The sequence below is a fragment of the Coffea arabica genome, chromosome 6c (genome assembly GCF_036785885.1).
Source record: "Coffea arabica cultivar ET-39 chromosome 6c, Coffea Arabica ET-39 HiFi, whole genome shotgun sequence".
Taxonomy (NCBI): Eukaryota; Viridiplantae; Streptophyta; class Magnoliopsida; order Gentianales; family Rubiaceae; genus Coffea; species Coffea arabica.
In genome coordinates, this window is record NC_092320.1 from 53,844,091 (window position 1) to 53,868,122 (window position 24,032).

At 31.8% G+C, this 24,032-nt stretch overlaps 1 protein-coding gene across 1 annotated transcript; it reads right to left on the reverse strand.

The window, feature by feature from the left end:
- Window positions 1-4,105: 4,105 nt before the first annotated feature.
- LOC113692253 (callose synthase 10-like) lies at window positions 4,106-16,372 on the reverse strand. Its single transcript, XM_072053891.1, has 13 exons — window positions 16,222-16,372; window positions 13,782-13,879; window positions 13,501-13,618; window positions 12,224-12,352; window positions 11,801-11,875; window positions 11,626-11,700; window positions 11,439-11,510; window positions 5,070-5,089; window positions 4,868-4,957; window positions 4,741-4,785; window positions 4,533-4,624; window positions 4,382-4,460; window positions 4,106-4,301 (listed from the first exon to the last, which is right to left on the reverse strand). The coding sequence occupies exons 1-9, from the start codon at window positions 16,348-16,350 to the stop codon at window positions 4,954-4,956; spliced, it is 720 nt and encodes a 239-aa protein (XP_071909992.1). The 5' UTR covers window positions 16,351-16,372; the 3' UTR covers window positions 4,106-4,301; window positions 4,382-4,460; window positions 4,533-4,624; window positions 4,741-4,785; window positions 4,868-4,953.
- Between the last annotated feature and the right edge of the window lie 7,660 nt (window positions 16,373-24,032).

Genomic DNA, 24,032 nt, shown 5'->3' on the forward strand with positions numbered 1-24,032 from the left:
AGTATTACATTAATAATTGTAACTTAATTTAATACGTCTTTTAATACAACTAGTATAAATACCCGTGCTACGCACAACAGATTACATTTTTGAAAAAAATTACAATCTATGGAGGAATTTAAAATAGTAAAATATTATAATCACAGGCACATGAGAGTATGTTTAAAAAAATGAAACATTGTAACAATAGTTCAATATATGATAAAAACATCTCCATTATTTATAAACTATCACTTTGATGAAAGTTGGATCCTGAAAAAAATAGAAATCTATATCATAAATTGAGCGACATAAGGGTCCAATTAAATATAATTGAATATTTAATTTGATAAGTAAATGAAATACTTACAAACATTTTGCCTTTGATTTGATAATCTTCTACGAAGGTGTGAACATTTTTCACACCAATCAACTCTAAGTACGAACGCTAGTATTGGGGGTTTAATTAATTCTGTTGATTTTTGTGGAGTTCGTACTATAAATAAGAATGCACGATTTTTGCATGAATTAATGTGTTGGTCAAACAATGCACCTCAATTTTCCTGACAATTAAAAGCATACATAATTCAAAATTATCTTTTGTTTTAGATAGTTTGTAAATAATATTGTATAAAAATATATACATATAAATAATGTATAACTTTGTTTTTAAATCTCTAAGATAAGAAGCATCACAACGAAACATGAATCGTGCATGTCTGTCTTGAAGAACGAGGTATAGGTTACCACTAGAATCTCTAACTTCTATGTTAACATTGTATCTGTTAAAAAGAAATTGTGATGTATGATGCAAAAAATTATATTAAAATTTAAAATATATGAAAATAATTACCTGACAATAGTGTCGACTATGTCATTACAATGGATACATACCATTTTTGCAAAATGAGATTGACATGGTTGTCCACAATTTTTGTATAACTCATGGAACATATTATCTATGTTGATACTTTGAATGTAAGCAAGTATCCGAAAATATTTAATCTAAAACCATCTAAAGAATGTATAGATTACAATTATTAATTCGAAACTACATGTAGATACTCGTTCGTTACTTAATTAATTGAGAGGAATTGTGTGACGGTCCCACCTCTTTCTAGGGCGTACCCTAGAAGTTAGCGGATCGCCTGCCTGACTCTCGTCAGGACTCCCTAATATCACATTAACTTCAAAGATAACAGATAAATACTTCCATTAACCTTACATTAACTTCAGAGATAACATTTAGATAACCAAAACCAACCATACAACTCTTTTACAATACCTAGTACAATGCAAAAGTTCCAACCTTAATAAGACACTAAAAGATTCACAACTCAAAATTCTCCAAACTAACTTTCTAAGATCCTTCGTTCGATCCCTGACCACCAACTCCTGTAAGAAAAACAAAGCTAAAAGATTGAGCTAAAACTCAGTGAGGTTTGTCGAGCAAGTAACAATTAATAAACACTTAAATCATTGCAATTAAACAAACGGAGCATATTTCACTGGACAATCACATTCAAAAGGATACGCATTCCACTTGGGAGCCATTTCAATGTCATTGAGCTGTCATTTCAGAGTCACGAGACAATCATTTCAATATCATTGCATTTACACCGCCAATTCACCCCCTTATATCCTCCGAAACAATAAACAATCCCCTACATTCAACAATCAATTTAGTAATCTCCCAACTTCTAGGTAGTACTTGACTATACCAAAACATTTATCCAAAGCTACCGTCCTATCTGACCAAACCCCTTGCTGGCTCAAATAGTCAGTTGAACAGAGGGTTTTGGAGCCCAGTTCAGCCAAAGGTTTACATTCATGCACATTTACAATATCATTCAATCAATAATCAATCTTCGAACTCAACTAAATCGAGTGCGATAAAGTACACTCCCGACTTAGAAGGCGAGAGACCATTGATATACACATCACAATAAATCACTAGTAAAATTCATAACAAGCACATTTCTCACATAAATTCATTTAAAGAAACATAATCAATTAAGCATATACATTCGACAACACTCACCAATTATCCAAAAAAACTAATCTTGAGTCTCGAGTCGGTTTCTTGGTTCACAGCTACTTCCTGGACAAGTTAATAATTCTAATGTGAATATCCAATTTATATACAGCCACTCATCTTATACCAATTTAAGATTTAAATAACTAAAACCCAAGTTCCTAAGCTTATAAAACAAGGTTAATGCACACATATATCAAATTTTAAGATCTTATAAAACATTTGAGCTAAGATTAAATCATTTCATTCTAATCCTAATAATTAAAGCTGGTGGAACTTTTATTTCTTCCCTTTTTTATTTATAATCCTAAACTAGACTCTAGTTTGCATACTATTCCTATTTGTTCCACTTCACTAGCCCTTCAGGTTTTAAGTTCTTTAAAGTATTCAAAACAAGGTCAAGATGGTATAAACTGTTATATATATATATATATATATATATATATATATATATATATCTATATGTATATATATGATTACAGCAAACTATCCTAGAATTTTTCGAAAACTTCATGGAAAATTCAACTCTTCACTGTTTCGGTCATCAAGCAAGATTTCCAGCAATATCAATTCAAGATGTTCAACAAAGCTCCATGGTCTACTTGTTTAAACACTAAACACTCAACATATTATTTGACCAGCCTAAACTATAGCAGATAACCCACCATTTCAGCAAGTAATTCCACCATGAACCTCAAAATAATTCTGTTATTTGCTAACTATAACTTTCAGCCATAAGACAGTTTAAAGATTCAGTTCTTTCTTCACATTTTCTTCAGTTTTAACTCCAACACAACATGCAAGGAATGATTAACTTATCACAGAGTATTTTAAGATGCAAGATAATATTTTCAACCAAAGATTCAAAGTTAATATTAAACAAAGCTTTGTTTCCCTTCCTCGGCCATATTAGAAAGGCTTTAGCAGCCAATAGCTTTTAAAACAAGAAAATTCTCCAATAATCTCTTCATTTTATACCCAATCTCACATGCATGTTCAGACCAAACTATTATGCAATATATATATTACACTTAACATAGAAATTCAATGCCAAAATTCATGAGGACTGCTAGAAACCTCTTCATTTCCCTCTCTCGGATGATGCTGGAAAATTCCAACAAGTTTTCTTCCTACGGTGTCAACCCAAAATTCCAACTTTATTCCAACTTTTCCCCAAGTTTCTTCAACTAAAAATCTTATAATACCTGAGATAACCATATTGCATGCATTTCTTACATTAGTTTCCATTTTACAATGATAACAGGCTGCAACTCAAGTTTTCAATCCAGTTCCAATTTTTCTTCTTTATCAGATTTCCCTTCGGTTAAAACTTATTATTCCTTGCTAAAAACTAACATGCAGCCCATATATTCAGTTATATTCAAGAAATAAAAGGGTGGTTACAAGATTCTTACCTTTTTTTTGTTAAGTTTTAATAGTGGCAGATTGCTTCTGCTCCTAGCTTCAGTTCCTCCTCACTATGGTAGCTGATATGTGAAGTTGTAAGTTAGCTTCCTCCTCTTATCACTCACTTAGTTCTCTTACTCACTCGATTGTGGTTGGAAGGAACCAGAAATGCTCCTTCACTCCCACTCTTTCTCACGGTTTCAGGTATGAAGAAGAAAGAAAGCTTCGTTCTCTGTTTTCTTTCATTAGTTTCCTCTCGGTTGATAATACCAAAGTAGCTAATCACTCCAACTCCCTCTTCAGTCGGTGGTTGATAGAATCAAAGTTTCTCCACTCGGCCTTGTTTCTAAGGTTCTGATACTAACTGGTCGCATGGTAGATTAGCTAGGATGAGAGGTTAGATAGGTCATTTGATATCCACTTATTTGCTTACTAAGGGCTGCAATTTTTATTAATTCACACATTAACTCCCAACCTTAATTGTATTTCCTTGATCTCGTAGATTCTCATACATTTGGTTTTAAAAAAAATTAGCTAGACATGTAACTTATTCAACAATAATATATTCAAATTACACAAATTACGGTGTGCATACTAGATGTTTATTTGATTCATATAATTTTTTGTAAAATTTAAATTTAAACACTTAATTAATCTATTAGTTGTTATATATAATACTTCTAATGGCAAAATGAAGGTAATACATGCAAAGCTTATACAAAATTTTTCTCGAGTTTTCACAAATTGTATCGTAGGTATAATTGCATATTCAGATATCCATATTCTCTTAGCATTTGATATCAACAATGCTTGGGACATTGTAAAATTGCATGACCGCAACCACGTCACTAATTTCTGAGCACATTTATCATTCTCAAACCTGCAAATTTTTCAAATACATATTCATAAGGGTATGAAATATTATTAACAATTTAATATTTTGGTATTTGTAAAACTTACCAACAGTGTAGGTATTGAGCAAAATTCAAGTAGCAATTGACATACAATTTGCTTGCTCGAATAATATAAAGTGACGGTCCTGCACAATGTGCTATATTTATTGATAAACTATAAAAATTAAATAAAATAAAGTGAAAATAAATTGAATTACCTTTATAATTTCTCACACAAATACCACAGGCTAGCAAAACATAATTTTTTGTAACAGTTTGACGCAAGTGTTCACCATCATCAGTTGCAAATCTATCACAAAAAGTCAACTGAACTACTGTCAAACTTTATTTAGAGAATTTTGGTAAGCATAAATCAAAATTTGTAGAATACAAAATATTTTAAAGATATTGAATCTATTAACTAACCTTTTGTCAAGTGTGAACCAACAGATACAATTAAACCAATTACATCTGCAAAAGATCAAAAAGTATAATTAATACCAGTTCAAATATACAACTTAAATAGAAGTATGGTTAATTATGAATGAAATACCTATCAATTGCAAATCATTGTCCATGTGCTGTTCTGTATCTCTTAGTTTGACCAGATTAAACTTGAAACGGGGTATGGTTCCACAATCATCTAAAATATTCACTATCTTCATATCGTTTCCAAATGATAATTGGTACTGATGTGATGTAAGCTGATATTTAAGATCTGTCGGAATTACATATATATTTTGAAACCAGTATACCTTGCCTTCATGGAGATGATCTGTGAAAATGTTATCATATTATTGACTCTTATAACTCCCTGCATTACAAATTTCTAATAGTTTTCAACAGATTAGTAAATATTTAATATTCAATATAATAAATAACATATGCTCTTAATTATTACCTGATCATCTACAAAAAGCATCTTGATACATCCCGAATATTGAAGCACTCCATATATGGCCATATTTATTAATCGAAACAATCTAATCTTTATATTCTATATATATCCGCAAGGATCTTGATAGAGTAAAGGTGTATATCAAATATCTGTAAATTATTATAATATAGCATGAAGGTTAATTATTTAAACACTGTAGTTGAGACAGCAAGTAACATAAATTCAAAGAAGTACAAACAAAATGTCAAAGTGTGAAGCATATATAGTACATATAATATGAAGTAAATATACTATTTTTTTAAACAAAGCTATGTCCACAATTTATCAAAGGGAGTCAAAAATCTCACGATATACAATATTTTTGTGTAATCCCATGGATCATTATCGCTATTAACAATGAGTATTTTCTATCCAACTGGCGAAGTAGCACGGGACAGAGCAACATAAAATTGACTATGTGAAAACACAGATTCAAGAAGGTAAACGCCAACATTTTTCAATGTTTGGCCTTGACTTTTGTTGATAGTCATTGCAAATGCCACTTTCAAAGGAAATTGTCTCCTTTTAATTGAAAAAGGAGTCCGTGCGCTCTGCGGTGTTAAAGAGATCCGAGGTATGAGTACTAAATCTCTAATATTAGATCCTGTTATGACTTCTGCCTCGAGGACTTTATCCCCCATTCTGGTAATGACAAGTCGTGTTCATTGCAAAGACCTTCTGACTGATTGAGATTTCTCAAAAGAATTATAGGAGTTCCTTCTTTAAGTTCCAAAAAATGATTTGGAAGTCTAGGAAAATTCAAAGAGTGCAACATTTCAGGAGGATTCATATTTTCAACAATGTCACCTTCAGTATTGCAAAAAGTATCAGCCCTCATGTAGGTACGTGATTGTCCAATCATTCAACTTGTCAACATCACCATTTTTTTGGAGCCAAAATAGCACGTTCATTGAGGTAAGTGCTATTTTCCTATGAATTTCTCAAATTTGGATAGACAGAATCTATTAACCGCATCAAAGATTGATTGTCATTTTTTTATAAGAAATTGCGACGGCATCTGAATCCAATTTGATTCCCCAAATTCAGTAAGTTGCTGAAACCTTTCCTTCACCAATAGACAACAGCCAATTTACAAAATCTGTCAATTGCTGACGCATATTTTCAGGATGACGTAAATTCATTACACGCATATTTATTTTAAGATGCAGTACTCTACAGTGATCCGAAATCGTTGATTTTTTTATTGTAGCTGATACTGTTGCTTCTCTCCTACCTTTAGAAACAATCGATAATGTTTGTTGAAAATCACCGCCCAAAACAATCAATTTTCCTCTGAAAATACGATCCTCAAAATCATTTTCACTCAATTTTAAGATATCCTTTAAAGTTCTATCCACCGCTTCAAATCCATGCTGATGTGTCATTGGAGTTTCGTCCCAAATTATCAAAGATGTCTCTCTAATTAATTTGGCTAAGTCAGAATTTTTATTGATTGAACAACTTGATGACTCATCCAAATTAATAGGAATTTTGAAACGTGAATGTGTTGTCCTTCCACTGGTAAGAGTATTGCAGCAATACCTGATGATGCAACTGAAAGAACAATTTTTCCCTACGATCTAACTCGAGCAATCAATGTTCTCCATAAATAAGTTTTACCCGTCCCACCACTTCCATACACAAAAAATAGTCCTTCGTGATTATGTGTGTATGATTCCATAATAAAATCATATGCTTTCAATTCATCCTCATTCAAACTTACATATAAATTATCAAATAATTGCTGCTCTGATGTAAAATCATAATCACACTCTTCTCTTATAAGTCTATTCATGAAAAACTCAGCATTTTCAAATGACAGCAATGGCATTGGTGAAAAATCTCATAAAGATCGACCATTTTTATTAAAATGAGTTCGAGTTCAACTAATCCCAAATTTTGTAACTCATCGTCATCAATGCGTATTTGAGAGTTTCCAATATCCCTTCTGATCTGATATTGCAAATCATCTGTTATACTTTTCCAGTGACGCTGCCATATATTAGAAGGGTTAGTTATCTCAGAATGCATAAGTATTGTACAATACATGGTTCGTAATTTTTTGGCAGATGCCCGTGTAGATGCTTCAGCTAAAGTTTCGTTCCACTCATTATTATCATCTAGAAGACCAAGTGCTACACATGTAGCTTTGAATGTTAGATGCACAACTCCATTAATAATTCTCAAATGTTCAAAACTTCGTGCACCACGAATTGTGTGCAGCAACATTCTCAAATAGTATCGCTCACCAGAATGAGGATGTGCATATGGTAGCTTTCCAATACACCTACCTTGCAATCTAGACTCCCATTGGCGTTTATTTTGGTTCCAAGTCCACTTACTCGGAAACTCCACAAATATCAAGTTTCTAGCTGAAACATCGCTCTGATTTATTTCAAACCATTTCGTCAGCATTGTGTCATGTATGTGATCACGATCAAGAACGTCATAAAGATGATTATCATCATTAAATATCACAAATTGATGATCAGGAAGATGATACTGCAATCAAATCACTGATGGATACTGTCTCTGCATTTTGAAATCAAATATCTTCCAACATGACTCAATTGGCAATAAATATCGACAATCTAAGTATTGTTTAATCTCATCAACGCTTCTGTAACGACGATGACCATTTTCATTTGCAAGTACAATGTTATTCTCAATTTGAACATTTGCTCTATCAACCCCCTTACTCATGTACTTGTACAGATATTTAGTGATTTCTGGACGTGCAACTTTGGTGACATTGATATGACCATCAAACATCACAATCAAATCTCGATTGTAAGAAACAACCCATCTGTTGTCAAATGTAAAACCATTAAAGTTACCCTCTTACTTGGATCATCTCTATGTCTGTATGATACAAATCCATCTTCATCAATAGTGGTTTCACTACAAAATTTTTTTGGATAGTGTTTAGAGCACTTTCCATTCACCATACACGGAGCATTTGGATAAGTATCACCACATGGTCCGTGTAACATACCCTTGATGACCGTATCATAAGCTAGTGTGTCAATATTTTTATCAGGTATTTCAGCACAAATGATATCATCAATTTGTTCTGGAGTAAGGGGTTTATCATCCGGAGCTAATGTTAAAGTGATATGAGTATATGGTAAACCACGTTTTTGAAATTCAATGACAGAGATGTCTGCACATTATGGAAGTAATCTTAGTGTATAGCAGAATATAGGGATTGGAAGAAAGAAATTAATGATTTAAATAAAGTAAAATTTGTACCTGCAATCACTTTTCCAAATAGTTGGATATTTTTAAAACATCCATCAATTTCTTTTGTCTTATCCGAAAAACTCGAGCCGTAATATCGGGTTTGTCCTCAACTTTCTGTCCCGATATTCTTGTCAACTCTTGTTTAATTTCTGGCCAATTGGGATTGCAAGTAAATGTAATGAAAAGATCTAAATTTCCAATTGTCCTACAAATTGTCATCGCATCCTGAAAATGTTGTACCATATTTTGAGATCCACCCGAAAATGAAGATGGTAGAACAAATCTCCTTCCAACTAATGATGCATCTGTATCTCCAGCAAGTACAGCATCTTCTAAACCTTGATATACATTAGCATGTAATATAGATTGATGGGTTTTCACAAAATTTAGGGTAAAATACAAGAAACCCCCTTGTGGTTTCGCGAAAAGACATCTTACTCCCCTATTATTTAAAAACCTCCACATAAACACCCTAACTTTCATAACTAAAGTGGAAATTACCTTTTGAACCGACTGAGTTACTGGCAGCAGATCAAATACTCTCGTCTAACCCGTGGCCTACTAAATTAGTAGGAATTGACAATCCAATGTATATCCAAAAATGTAAGCTTGAAAGCTTTGCCTTGGAACTTTGAATCAAATGCCAATGCAAGTATTAAACACACACACACTCACGGTGGCAATTGTTTTGCTCTTCTCAGTTCTCCCCTGCCCCCAACCCCACCCTTAACCCAGAAACGATAAAAGGAAACCCATTTTTTCTAGCTTCCCACCTCAAACATAACTCCACTGGATTACGATGGTATAATTCCCTTTCCCCTACTGCCGTTACTCGTCAACAGATTACCGACAGCCCTGACTGGAGCATTCATTCTAAACCTATGGAGCCATCTCAAGTTGTTGGCCATGGGAGCACTCGCCCATCTGGGAGTCTACAATCCACCCCCTGACCACCAATATCATTCTGCCGACGATTCCAACAATTACATCTTCATTTTTTATGAGGGCACCTGCCCATCCCTCGTCCGCATTCTCGTTCATGTCGTCGCCGCTGCCATCAAGACTAAAGTCCTGTACTCCAATTTCAAGATTTTCTGCTTTTACAAGAAGGGCGAGAGCCAGAAGCAGAGGAAGAAGCAGAATCATCAACCTCATCATCATCATCACCCTCATCCTCACCCTCACACGACTGGGACAGAAAAGGTGATAATAATATTTTTCCGCAGAAGATGTGCACCATCTGCTTTTCTTACCATCATTTCTTCGTGGAAACGAATAAGTTCCTAGGCAATCTCCTCAGTTGTAGCTTCAATCTCGAGGCAGAAGTCCATATTCTTCTCCTCATCTGTAGCGGCATGACCACTCCCCTTATGAGTGGATTCCCAAATTTTTCCCAAAAATCCCCAATCAATAATTGAGTGGGCACTCAATTCTGTGTTTACTACTACTACTGCTGTAGAAAATTGATCCCTTGTTCTCTGAGATCCGATTTTAGAGTGTTAAAATTGTCATTTTAGAGTTTGTCTACCATTTTGCCATCTTTGAGGAAGAAAATCGTATGAGTGGCTATGATTTCCCAAGCATTACTGAGGCCCTGTTCCAAACTAATCTCGCACACCCATCGTCACTAGGTTACACACCCGGTTACAGGTCAATTTCCGCTTTAGTTATGAAGTTTAGGGTGTTTATGTGGAGATTTCTAAATGATAGGGGGTAAGATGTCTTTTCGCGAAACCACAAGGGGGTTCCGTGTATTTTACCCTAAAATTTAATCTGTAGTGTTCAATAGCTACATAACAATCAACAACGAATTGTTGAAATAGTTTGGCACCTTTCAAAAGTGTATGGCCTTCATTTTGTCGAAATTGCATACAATACGCATAGAATTCGCGCATCGACACAAATTCTTTCTTTCTAACGGCAAAGGGTGAAAATCTTATTGCACAATGCCATCCGTCTGTTCCATATGGAAATAGTAAAGGGTATTGAAGTGGCATGTATGATGGATGTGTCTCACTGATTCTTTTCAAATTTTCATCTCGAGTGACAAGCACAATATTACGGTGTGTGACATGTCCAGTATCTTTACCGACAATCAAAGCAGCAACTTCATTTGCAGTTGGTTGGATATATTGTCTGTCACCTCGAGCACTAATTATCTATACTTGCAGATTGACAATATTTTGATTTCGAAGCATGTCTCTTGCACTTCGAAAAACTTGTACATATGGATTTATTTCATCTATCATATTTTGCAATCCTTCAACTATTGATGCATCAATCCCAATTGGATTGCCATCATGACTGTTTAGAAGATTCATATGATTCTGCAACTCATTATCGGTATCATGAATGTATAATTGTATGAATCTACCTAATTCTCCAAGAGGTGGCAAAGACTATCCGATTTGATGATAATTTTCTCCACTAATTCGAAATGAATACAGTCCGATAGAATTGACTACAAAATGATCTATTTTGCCTCCCGTGGATGTAAACCTGAATAGTGCATTCAGCAATCGAATCTTCTCTTTCAATGTTGGAGTCGTAAATATATGTTGTAAAACTTGGGGAGTTTGAGGCAATAACGGTAAAACAACATCCCCATCTTGACAACATAAATTGAATCTTGGATTTTGTTTTGTACTACTTTGAATTCTTTCTTCCACCCACATTAGAGATTGACATTTGTGACAGATTACTGTTCTTAGACCAAATGTCCATCTTCTTGTGATTCTACATCGTCGTCGCGTTCGGCCTATTTGGTCTAATTGATTGATGAAATAAGTATAATAAAGTACATACCTAAAACTAATAAAACTAAGTATGAAAGACATAATGTAAAGTTGTTGTATGAAAATAAAGCACATAATATTTGTATGCCTAAGAACATATAGCAAGAAATATTAATTATGGTAACATGAGAAAAGTATTAGTAGATTACTGATTTGTTCTGCTCCAGCTGTTTTAGTAGACACAATGTCTTGTGTAGCAGGAACAAATTCTTCGGATGAACCTGTATGTGTAATGGATTTTAAGAAGTCAAATGCAAAAAATGAATTGAAAGAAATTGAATTGCATAAATAATAATTGATTACTTAGTCAAGATACATGAGAAAACTTGGACATACCATCATCGAGACCATTAGATGATGACGTAGGTGTAATAGGAACTTCAGTAGTTGGTGAGTCATTATGCAATTCATCTACCATTATGTAATATAGAAAGTTAATATAATAATGTAGCGCGTTAAAAACATTAATGGTTAAGCATGAATTTGAAATTGTGGAAAAATTTGAAGTTACCATGATCATGGTGAATCGCAGCTGCAGTCGATGGATGTTGAAGTTGAAAAGATGTTGAGTAATCATTTGTTTGATCTAAAAGTATATTAAAATAATTGTATTAAAAGACGTATTAAATTAAGTTACAATTATTAATGTAATACTCATAAAAAATGTAATGATCTAATATACTGTATGAATATTATAAAGGAACATGAGTAGTCTGATGTAAAACCATAGTAAGATCTGATGAACATAGCAATACTTGTTAACACAAATTACTTTATGTGCAAAGATTAGAAATATTGAAAAGAAGTATTTTAGATTGAAAAAATAATTTTTTTAATTAATGAATATTTGATCCATGGAACTTACTAATTTCATATTACCAAACCCCTTGCTGAAAGTATAGAGATATAGCCATAAAGCACAAGGTTTACTTACCTCCTGCATTATCTTATATATAGGACAGATGACTTGCTCAAGGTAGGACACCACACCGTCTTCGTTTGTAAAGTTTGAAGCAGGGTGAGCTTCTCCATGATCCAAGATAGCATCCAATTCCCTAGCCATCTGCATAGATTCTCACAATAAATAAAAAAAGCCCATGCACAATAAGCTCCCCATGATTTTTAATGCACAATTATAACCAGTACCGAGTTTCAGGATGCTAACTTTATTACTTTTTATCTCATATTGGAAAACATGCAACTGGAAGACTCTAAAGACAAATAGAAATGAGGAATGGAACTGAGTCAGAAGCAGTATCTCAATTGACCAAAAGTGGATTCTTTCTTACTATCCTCAAGATGCTCTTCTTCATTCTTTTCAAACTTTTACCATTTGTGACAAGAAGCTTTGCTCGCCGATATTTAAAAATTGTATCAAGAGTGGCTGGAAAAGAGGAAACAAGACCAGATATAATTTGATCATTGTGAACAAATCCAAAATCTTTGTAGACAGAGCCGACCATTAGTTCCCAACCACAAGGTGAACGGAATCCAACACATAAATCTGGGATTCAACTTGTGTTACGGACACTAATAGGAACTGAACCATTACAGCAAGGAAAGATTTGATTCAGTGGGTGAAGAAGAGGCAAAAGTTGGAACAGAAATATCATTTGATTCGTCAATCCTCAAAAAAATGAATAAGCAAAGTTCAGTCACTAAATGACAAATGGGAAATTTATAGAAAGTTACAATCCCCACCATGGATGCACCCACATGCCTTCATCGATGTTGTTTTGTGACCGGAAGACCGAGAGCTTTCAACTAGAGATCTTCCTCAGTTTCGATTTTAGTGCACTTATTTGACTTATTTGATTAATATCCCACAATCGTCTATACATATAGAACATGTAATAGCAAAATTTCATCAAGTCAATTCCATTGCCAAAAAGACAAGGTGAACACTTCATGGATTTACCTCACAAATTTCAAGTTTGTAAATTTGATGGTTCAGAACTCAGAACTGAATTTAGACTAGGATAACAACTATCACCATCATACATACTAGACCACAGAGAGAGATAAAAGTGGATTTGGGTCTGAAATGCCTCGTGGCATCCACAGACAACCTGGTCCAAATCATGCTGCCTAACCCACAGTAATATTCTTTAGGTCCAACAGAAAATCTTTAGAACCATAGAAACAGTAAAACTCCTAACAAAGCATGTCACCCAAACAAACAGCATAGCAAAAAAAGCATGAAGTACTTACATGGTGGAATATATAACAGATACATTCAGGAAGAAATCGGACATTTGCTGCTTCACCCCATATGCAGAAGTACAGAGAAACAAGAAAAAGCTGCCTGTCCCTATTGATGGCTTCCAAACTGAAAGAGAATAGGCTTAGAACTGATTACTGGCACTATAAGATGAGAATTATCTTATCAACACCACAAGTGCAAAATTTTCTTTACATAAGCAGATTACATGAAATAAGATAAATCTACTAAATAAAAAGGCTACAAATTCTTCACAGGGTGCAAAATACACCTATTGTACACAAGACGAATCCGCAAATATCTGCACCATTTTATGTAATTATCCAACACCTTCAAGAAGACCTCTTTTACAGCCTTTTCATCAATTTTCTGCAAAGGACAAATAATGGATTACCTTCTGTTACTCAAAAAGCATAAAATAAATTTGCACTAATGAAGCAATGGAATCGCATGTAGTTTATATCAATTGCACATGATATTAATAGATGGATAACTAAGCATATATGAAAAGGGCAAAAGGGATTTGAGGTAACAAATGAACAGACAAACAAGAATTCAAGGAGACTAAGCAACCCAACTACGTGCCTGTTTACCAATCCATTTTTGGACACAATCAGATTTCCGAGTTGAATAGGTTTGGAAGGTGTTTTGCCATTTGCTGACCGAAAATGAAGACATGAATCAACATCAAAAGATTCTGTTTCAGCACTTCTTTCAGGCATTTGCTCTGAAATATCCATTGACATTTTTTCCATGTAGCATTTTCAAAGGCTAGATATATCAGGAAAATAAATACTTTATCTTTGTAAACATTGGCACTGTACCGATTCTATAAACTCAAAATTGAACTTTGGTACCAAACAATAGCCTAGTATTCCACATGAATATCTCCTATGAGCATTGAAACAAAATGTCAACCATTTCACACTATCTAAACTTAAAATTTGTGCAAATCTCATGTCCAGATTATAGCAAAGGCATGGCTCCTAGATAATTAATTCTCAACTTTTTTTCTTTCACAAGATCTCTTAATTCTGTTCAATCTGCTTTACTGGGTTTTCAAAATTTCATCCCTTGAAGCAAACACTTACCTAGATAAAGTTGGTGAATATCAAAACATGAATACACCGAATGAGCACAAAAAAGTATGAGATGCTCCTAATAAAATCTTCCTTTTTAAGTTTTTTAAGCGTGAAAATCTAAAACAGAGTCCTAACAACAACACCTTGAAAAATTTCCACCAAATCCCTTAAAAAAATAACTATCAAATTACCAAATTCTCAGTTTTTGAACTTTGAATTTGATTATAAGACATCTTGACATCAGAGGGCACAGAAAAAAGATGACACCACTAAGAGTCAAAACATTTTTACCATGCATATGTGCATCAATTGAAAGACAGTGGTTGAGCTGAAGAACAAATAAGTATACATATAAATCAATGTTTTATGGGCGCCCCCAAATAGGGAAAAAGAGGAAAAAATCATAAAAATAGCTTTCTTCTGGCCCCATGCAGATCCATTTTTCTGTTTTATTCTCGAGCCCAAGATTATGTTCAAGAAAATATTGCATAGATGAAGAAAACGCAGATTTAAGTTCAAGGGGTTTAGATACTGGAACCACATATGCCTACCTTGCATGCAAAGAGACTGCTTATATCATACATCAACCTCAGGTCTGAATTCAAAATAAAGCAACTTTACATTTACTCCAACAATTGTCCTTCAAATGAAAGATGTATGATTACTAAAATATTTCTTTCAAAGTAATATTTCGCAAATGCTTGGCTGAAACATACAACATTCCATCTCAAAGAACAGTATATCCAAAAATCTTATGGCAGAGAGAATTCAATAAAAAAATTGAAACATGATATTGTGCGAAGCTTACGAAATTTGTTCATGCAAAACAGAAAGATAAACACCATGCAAAGTATGCCCCCAACCAAACAAGATAAGATTTATACACCCAAAAGATCCCTTGCAAACAACACCCAACACAATTACCAAAGGCTTTCAACTGTCAGAGAGACCATTCCTCTGATGTTGCACCATTATTCCAGAGAAACAAGAGTGTTGACAGTCTTAACAGTCCCAAGCAAGACTATGATGCAACACAAATGATGTGCCATACTTAGGGTCTCTCGTACATAGGATATTTAATGCCCAATCCTAAATTATCAACATTTCATGATCATGAAATACTTCCATGTTCGAGTTTCATTGTACATTTTGAGAACTTCATTTCTTTCTCATCCCCACATCTTTACATGCAAGTGAGAGTTATGAACAAAGGAAGTACACGTCACCATGTTAATGATGCCTAACATCCTGAACAGCATATACCATGTATTTGACTAACAGCAAGCGACCTTCTAAAACAGGGTATAAAATAGCAAGTCCATTCCTTGAGCAATAGAGATACCCCTTCAGCAACTCTGGAAGCTCCAAAATACTAGGCCAGGAACTACTGTATAACAACATCTAACATGTACCTCAGTTCCCGCCGAACTTTACTACCTTAAAAATGTAAAAAGCAAGAACAAGGAGATTTCCACATTTGCATGCAAATATACCAACTGAACTTCTAATTAAATCAGGATGATAACAATATCAAAATAGCATGAGAAAGTAGACCCGAAAATTAAGTGCATTGTAAATGAAGGAAACCAAACAAATAGATAAATCTTCAAGGTTAACAGCCTAACTCACAGGATCAGCTTCAATAGGTAAGCTAAGTCGTGACTGTGCATTGGCTAGAGCAAGGACAACATTCTCACGCTGATTCCTTAGATTGTCTTTCTGCAAATAAAAAAAATCACTACTCCTACATATTTCCATAGATAGTCAAAGCCTTGTACTAAATATTCAAACCTCTTGTATCAATTTGTCAAAAAGTTTGGCAAGCTTCCATTGTTGAATTCAAGCTTCCGATTGTGTACTCTCAAAAGTCAAGTAAGTTTCATTTATAACATTCTAAGTCCCTACAATATTTATATTTAAATATAAATGTCATTGGTAATATGCAGAAGTAATGTAAAGTTTGCAATTATGAAATTATTCAGTGGATTTTAGGATTTTGAATGGGTAGAGGAGTACCGAAAAGGAATTAATAATTATAGAACATTTATAATGTAAAACATTTGATCATAGACTGTTGAATTGGGACAACATTTTGAGAGTGCAAAATGTTTGAGAATATTATGGATATTTTGCTGGAGTTTAGGAAAATACCCCATAGGCGTAGAGTTAGAAATCTTGTAAAACTTAATACTTTCTAATTTATGGAAAATACCCCATAGGCGTTGATGTAGGGACTTAGAATGTTATAAATGAAACTTACTTGACTTTTGAGAGTACACAATCGGAAGTTTGAATTCAACAATGGAAACTTGCCAAACTTTTTGACAAATTGATACAAGAGGTTTGAATATTTAGTACAAGGCTTTGACTATCTATGGAAATATGTAGGAGTAGTGATTACAAAGAGTTTTTCTAACTTTGCTCTGATGGGGTTTTCCGCCGATGCCTGTCTTCTGAATCTTGAATCTATTTATAGAGGCTCGGATCTGCATTTCATCTGCATTTGAATTTCAATTTTGCTTTCATTTGTTGTGGCCGACATCTTTTCAAAAGTCGTTTGGATTTTGTCCACCGATGGGATCATCAAAATGATCAAAAGTAGATTCGGATGACCCTGCTGGCTCCTCTATTTTGTCTTCTTCTTTTGGCTTTTGTAAATAATTCAAATACTCTTTCAGCATCTCGGGATTCTGCATGATCTGCTTTATTAAAAAGTTACTGGCTGTTTCTTCGGATGCCATTTCCGTCACTTTTTCTTTGTCTCTTTTTGGAGTGAGTGGAGTTGGTGTAGTGGTTGGAATGACTGTTGACTGTCTTGTCTCCTTTTTACAAAAGCCAAAAGAAGAAGACAAAATAGAGGAGATGATCCTGGCTCCTCTATTTTGTCTTCTTCTTTTGGCTTTTGTAAATAATTCAGATACTCTTTCAGCATCTCGGGATTCTGCATGATCTGCTTTATTAAAAAGTTACTGGCTGTTTCTTCGGATGCCATTTCCGTCACTTTTTCTTTGTCTCTTTTTGGAGTGAGTGGAGTTGGTGTAGTGGTTGGAATGATTGTTGACTGTCTTGTCTCCTTTTGAGTAGTGGTAGTAGCTGTCCACTTTAATTTGTCTCCAGTGGTCAGGAATCTGATCACATTAGTTTGATCGCCAAATTCTTGATTGAATCCAGTCCACCATTTTATTTTGAATTCTCTTACCAATGACATTGGTAGAGGTTTTTCTAGTTCTTGATGAATTTTGAAACTCCAGCAAAATATCCACGGTACTTTGAATTCCTTTGCTCTGATACCACTTCTACCCAGGACTTTGCAATTAATCATATACGTTAACTAAAAGCAAATATTGTAGGGATTTAGAATGTTATAAATGAAACTTACTTGACTTTTGAGAGTACACAATCGGAAGCTTGAATTCAACAATGGAAACTTGCCAAACTTTTTGACAAATTGATACAAGAGGTTTGAATATTTAGTACAAGGCTTTGACTATCTATGGAAATATGTAGGAGTAGTGATTGAATTATTTTGTCTATTAAGAGTATACACCATTCTAAAATCCTTTTCTTGTCAATACAAGAAAAGTCAACAATGTCAAGAATGTGATCAGATTTTTTAATTGTAATATAGCAAAATTGAATATCAACAGACTTTCAAAAAAAAAAAGATTTACTAAATAGATTATTTAATGCAAAAATATTCTCAAAGTTTGATTTAAAATCAGGATACTGGCAAATATTTATAACATTCTAAGTCCCTACAATATTTGCTTTTAGTTAACGTATATGATTAATTGCAAAGTCCTGGGTAGAAGTGGTATCAGAGCCACACTCCCTTTTATATGCATACGCATATTTACCCTTTGATTTACATTTTCTCATTTTGAATTTAGTCTCTATTTAAAATTGACTAGTTTATGCTTTTATGTTTTCATATTTTATTAAACTTTTACTGAAAACGTTGGTAAGACTTGATGCCTTGTTAGTCCGTTGGTAAGTCCGGAGAAGGATGTTCCAGGCATAGTGCTCGGTTGTTCCCGTCTAGGTAAAACTTTAATTAAAATATTAAACATGGCTGCATTCTTTAGACAATTAAAAATAGGATCTAATTCAAGACAAGATAATGTAGTTGAAAGTCATGAATATCATATGCCTATAAATAATTCGGATTGGACTATTCCAGAAGAAAGAATAGAACATATTTATAGAATAGGCCCTTTAGATTTCAAAACTGCTTTATCAGTCAAAACTCATGAAGAAACAATATCTATCCAAGAAGAATATCAATCTATTCAACTATTAAATTATAACACAATTCAAAAATATTTAAGTAAAGAATATCGATACATTCATATAGGATTAATACAAATTGCTGTAAAACCTTTATTCCATCTAGGAGTAGATGCTCCAATATATCTAGCATTAAGAGATACTAGATTAAAAAGATATAAGACTTCTTTACTTTCTATGATTCAAACAAATATTTGTAATGGACCAATATATTTTAATTGTGCTCCAAATTTTTCATTAGATTTAACGGATCCTCATATTCTAAATTCAGTCATATTAGATATTCATCTACAAGGAAATGAATTTGAAAAACATACAAAGAATTTTGCAATAATATATAGAATTTATTATAGACCTTTATCTTCACATTTAAATCCAAAATTTATAATGACTCCAACTCTTAAGGAAGAAACAACTTTATTGCAAGTTGATGCAGATAAACCTACAACTTATACACCAAAAAGATTAAAATGGAATGAAATAACTATACCAAGTGAATTTGAAATTAAAAATCCCCAAATAGCAAGAAATATAGAACAAACCACTGCCGAAGATATTATAGAAAAAGCAGATGGAAGTACACTCATAAGATTCACCTCTTTAAGAGAAAGACCAGAATCATCATATTCATGGTTACCAGATAGACGTTCAAATTATGAGTCAACTGAAATTAATTTCCCAATGGAAAATACCTCAAACTTTAGATATAAAACTCCTATTCCAGAAGTTATAAATAATCCACAACAATCTGAATATTCTCCAACACATTCACAAATGAAAGGAGAAATAAATGTTATAAGTAGACCATATAAAATAAATCATAAATATTTACAAGAAGATTTTGATGATGAAGAAAATACTGAAAAAAGAATTTGGTTTTTTCAATTAGAATCAGATTATAAAGAAAAATTAATTCTAGAATGGAAAAATGAATTAGATAGACAAAAATTTGATTTTCCTTTTTTCACATGGTTATCATTTTACACATCAAAATTAGGAATAAATAATATATACGATACACCTCAAATAAATGTTCAAACTAATTTATATAAAAAATGGAAATTAAAAGATGAACAAATTATAACATCAATACACCCTCCATTACAAGAAGTAAAAATTAATATAGGACAAGGAGATATAATTGCCTCACCTTTTAAAACAGGTAGAGAAGCTGAATCAAGTACAAATAATTCAATAAATTTAGAAGATCTTAAAAAAGTTTATCAACAAAATAATTATACAAATCAAATCCTTCATACAATTTCTCAACATATGGAAGTATTAAATACAAAGATAGATACATTAAAGAAACCAGAATCAAAATTCCCTAATGATATTTCAGCACCTCATTTTCAACCTAGAAGTCTGACAAGAGAAAAAGAACAAGATTTAGTACAAAATATTAATAATCAAAAAATAAATAATACAGATAATATATTAAATAAAATATCTCAATCATTACAAAATCTAACAGTAAAACCTTCAACGCCTAAGATAAATACCTTAGAAAAAATAATAGAAGAAAATTCAACAGAAGAATTAGAAAATACCTCTGAAGAATCAATAAATTCAGATAGTGAAGAAGATATAATTTTACCAATAGAAAACCAATTTGAAGAAACAGAAGGTAATCAAATAAATAGAATTAAAAGAAGGAATTATAATAATAATAAAAGTAATAATTGGAAAATGGTAAGTTCAAAAAATTATTATCCTAGACCAAGTCCTCCAGATATTCAATATGAAGAAAGACCAAAATTTAGAACTACTAAATATGATGGCGATTCAATATATGAATGGAATATAGATGGCAAAGCTGAATATGAAGTATTAAATAATTTGCAAGAAATGGGAATGGCAAGATTAGCTTATAAAATAAAAAATATTCAAGAGAGAAATATTGCAACATTATTAGTTTCAGGATTTACTGGACAATTAAAAAATTGGTGGGATAATGCTTTAATATTACAAGATAAATTATCAATACTAGATCATACTCAAGAAATAGAAGATGATCAAGGAAATATTCAAATACAATCAGATGCTGCAGAATTTCTAATAGTAACAATAGTAATGTATTTTATAGGAAATCCAAAAGAAGAATTAAATTCTAATAAAATATTTTTAACAAATTTAAGATGTCCAACTTTATCAGATTTTAGATGGTATAAAGATATGTTTTTAACAAATGTCTTAAGAAGACCAGATTGCAATGCTTCATTCTGGAAAGAAAGATTCATAACTGGATTACCAAGCTTATTTTCACAAAGAATAATGGATAATTTACAAAAAGAAATGGGAACAGATGTCATTTCATTCGAGAATATTACTTTTGGACAACTATTTGCTTTTGTGAAAAAGGAAGGATTAATACTATGTTCAGAATTAAGATTACAAATAAAATATGGATCTAAAACCAAAGAAGTAGGATCATTCTGTGATGCATTTGGAATTAAAAGAATTAAATCACCATCAGCATATAGAAAGAAAGTTAAAAAATACTCCAAGAAAATTAGGTATAAAAATCCTAAAGAAAATGAACCAACTAAATTAACTAAAAAGAAAAAATTTATTAAGAAGAAAATTGTTTGTTACAAATGTGGAAAAATAGGACATAAAGCAAACAAATGTAGATTAAAAGAAAAAATTAATGAAATTTGTGCAAATGAAGAGGAAATAAAAGACAAATTAATAAATTTATTAATAAATGAAAAAGATCAAAATTCTGAAGATAACTATATAACAAGTTATAATGACCTAACAAGTTCCGACAGTGAAGAAGATTGTAATTGTACTCCAAAATATATCAATGTAATAACTAAGAAAGAAGATAAAGAATTTTTATTAGATATAATAGAAAAAATTGAAGATCCAATAGCTAAAAAAGAATATTTAGAAAGACTAAAAAGTTTAATTATTCAAGAAGATAAAATGCCAAAAATAATAGAACCCTTTAGTATTTCTAAATTAATAGATAAATATCCTAATATAAATGTAATGAAAAAGGAAACTACTAAAGATCTTCAAACAGAAATTAATACATTAAAAGTACAAGTTAAACAATTACAACAAGAAATCATAGAATTAAAAACAAAAGATTTAGAAATAGAATCAAAATTAACATTAATAGAAAACAAAAAATTAATAGAAAATCAGCCTTCAACCTCTTATTCTAAAACTGAAGAAATACCTATATCAGAAAAAATGACTGATGAAATTCAATATTTAAATACCATAGAAAGAATGATATTTCAAAAATGGTTTGCTATGATTACTATTACAGTAGAAGATTTCAAAGAAACTTATATAGCTCTAATAGATAGTGGAGCAGATGTAAGTTGCATTAAAGAAGGAATAATTCCTACTAAATATTGTGAAAGAACAAAAGAAACTTTAATGGCGGCAAATGGAGAAAATTTACAAGTAAAATATAAATTTACAAAAGGATCAATATGTAATGATAATTATTGTATTAGACATAATTTCATAATTGTAAAAAATATAAATCATGATGTAATTATAGGAACACCATTTCTAATTCAAATATACCCATTCTTTGTAAGTAATGAAGGAATTTCAATAAATATAATGGGTAAAACAATTACATTTAGATTTTTAACTCCAGTAAAACAAAGAGAATTACAAACTTTACAGACATCTTCTATCTATAGAACAATAAATAGTATTACTAAAGTACAACAACAAATAAGATATATTAAAGAAAAAAAATCTTATTTAAAAATTGAAGAACAATTAAAATAAAATAAAATGCAAAAAAGAATTTCAGAATTAGAAGAATTATTAAGAAAAGAAGTATGTGCAGATATTCCTAATGCTTTTTGGGATAGAAAACAACATATGGTAGAATTACCTTATGAAAAAGACTTTAATGAAAAGAATATTCCAACAAAAGCAAAACCTATACAAATGAATTCTGAATTACTAGAATTTTGTAAAAAAGAAATAAAAATATTAATTGATAAAAAATTAATAACACCTTCAAAATCACCTTGGAGTTGTGCAGCTTTTTATGTTATGAATCAAGCTGAAAAAGAAAGAGGAGTTCCAAGATTAGTAATAAATTATAAACCTTTAAATAAAGTATTACAATGGATAAGATATCCAATTCCAAACAAGAAAGATTTACTAAATAGATTATTTAATGCAAAAATATTCTCAAAGTTTGATTTAAAATCAGGATATTGGCAAATATTAATAACACCTAAAGATAGATACAAAACAGCATTCACCACACCTTTTGGACATTATGAATGGAATGTAATGCCATTTGGATTAAAAAATGCACCATCAGAATTTCAAAATATAATGAATGACATTTTTAACCCTTATAGTTCATTCAGTATAGTATACATAGATGATGTATTAATATTTTCTGAATCAATAGAACAACATTTCAAACATTTAAATATATTTTTAAAAGTAGCTAAGAAAAATGGATTAGTAATATCAGCCCCAAAAATGAAATTATTTCAAACTAAAATAAGATTTTTAGGACATAATATTTATCAAGGAACCATAAAGCCAATAAATAGAGCTTTAGAATTTGCTAAAAAATTTCCAGATGAAATAAAGGATAAAAATCAAGTACAAAGATTTTTAGGATGTTTAAATTATATAGCAGATTTCTTCCCTAAATTAAGACAAGAATGCTCTATATTATTCAATAGATTAAAGAAAAATCCAAAACCTTGGACAGAAGAACATACTCAAAAAATAAAATATTTAAAAGAAAAAATTGAATTATTACCATGTTTATGTTTACCTCATCCAAAAGCATTCATGATAGTAGAAACAGATGCATCAGAATTAGGATATGGAGGAATATTAAAACAAAGAATGAAAGGAGAAAAAGAAGAATTAGTTAGATTTCATTCAGGAACATGGTCTGACCCTCAAAAGAATTATTCAACTATTAAGAAAGAAATTCTATCTATAGTTTTGTGCATATGAAAATTTCAAGATGATTTATATAACAAGAAATTTTTAATTAGAATAGACTGTAAATCTGCAAAAGAGATTTTATAAAAAGATGTTCAAAATATAGTTTCAAAACAAATATTTGCTAGATGGCAAGCTATTTTATCTGTATTTGATTTTGATATAGAATTCATTAAAGGAGAAAAAAATTCTTT

What these genes read in the sequence shown, in the direction of transcription:
- LOC113692253 (XM_072053891.1), bottom strand. Translation starts at nt 16,350, where the DNA reads ATGGAAATATGTAGGAGTAGTGATTTTTTTTATTTGCAGAAAGACAAT. An exon ending in TATATAAGATAATGCAGGAG is followed by an intron (nt 11,876 to 12,223) that starts GTAAGTAAACCT and finishes ATATACTTTTAG; the next exon opens with ATCAAACAAATGATTACTCA. An exon ending in ATCTAATGGTCTCGATGATG is followed by an intron (nt 11,511 to 11,625) that starts GTATGTCCAAGT and finishes TTACACATACAG; the next exon opens with GTTCATCCGAAGAATTTGTT.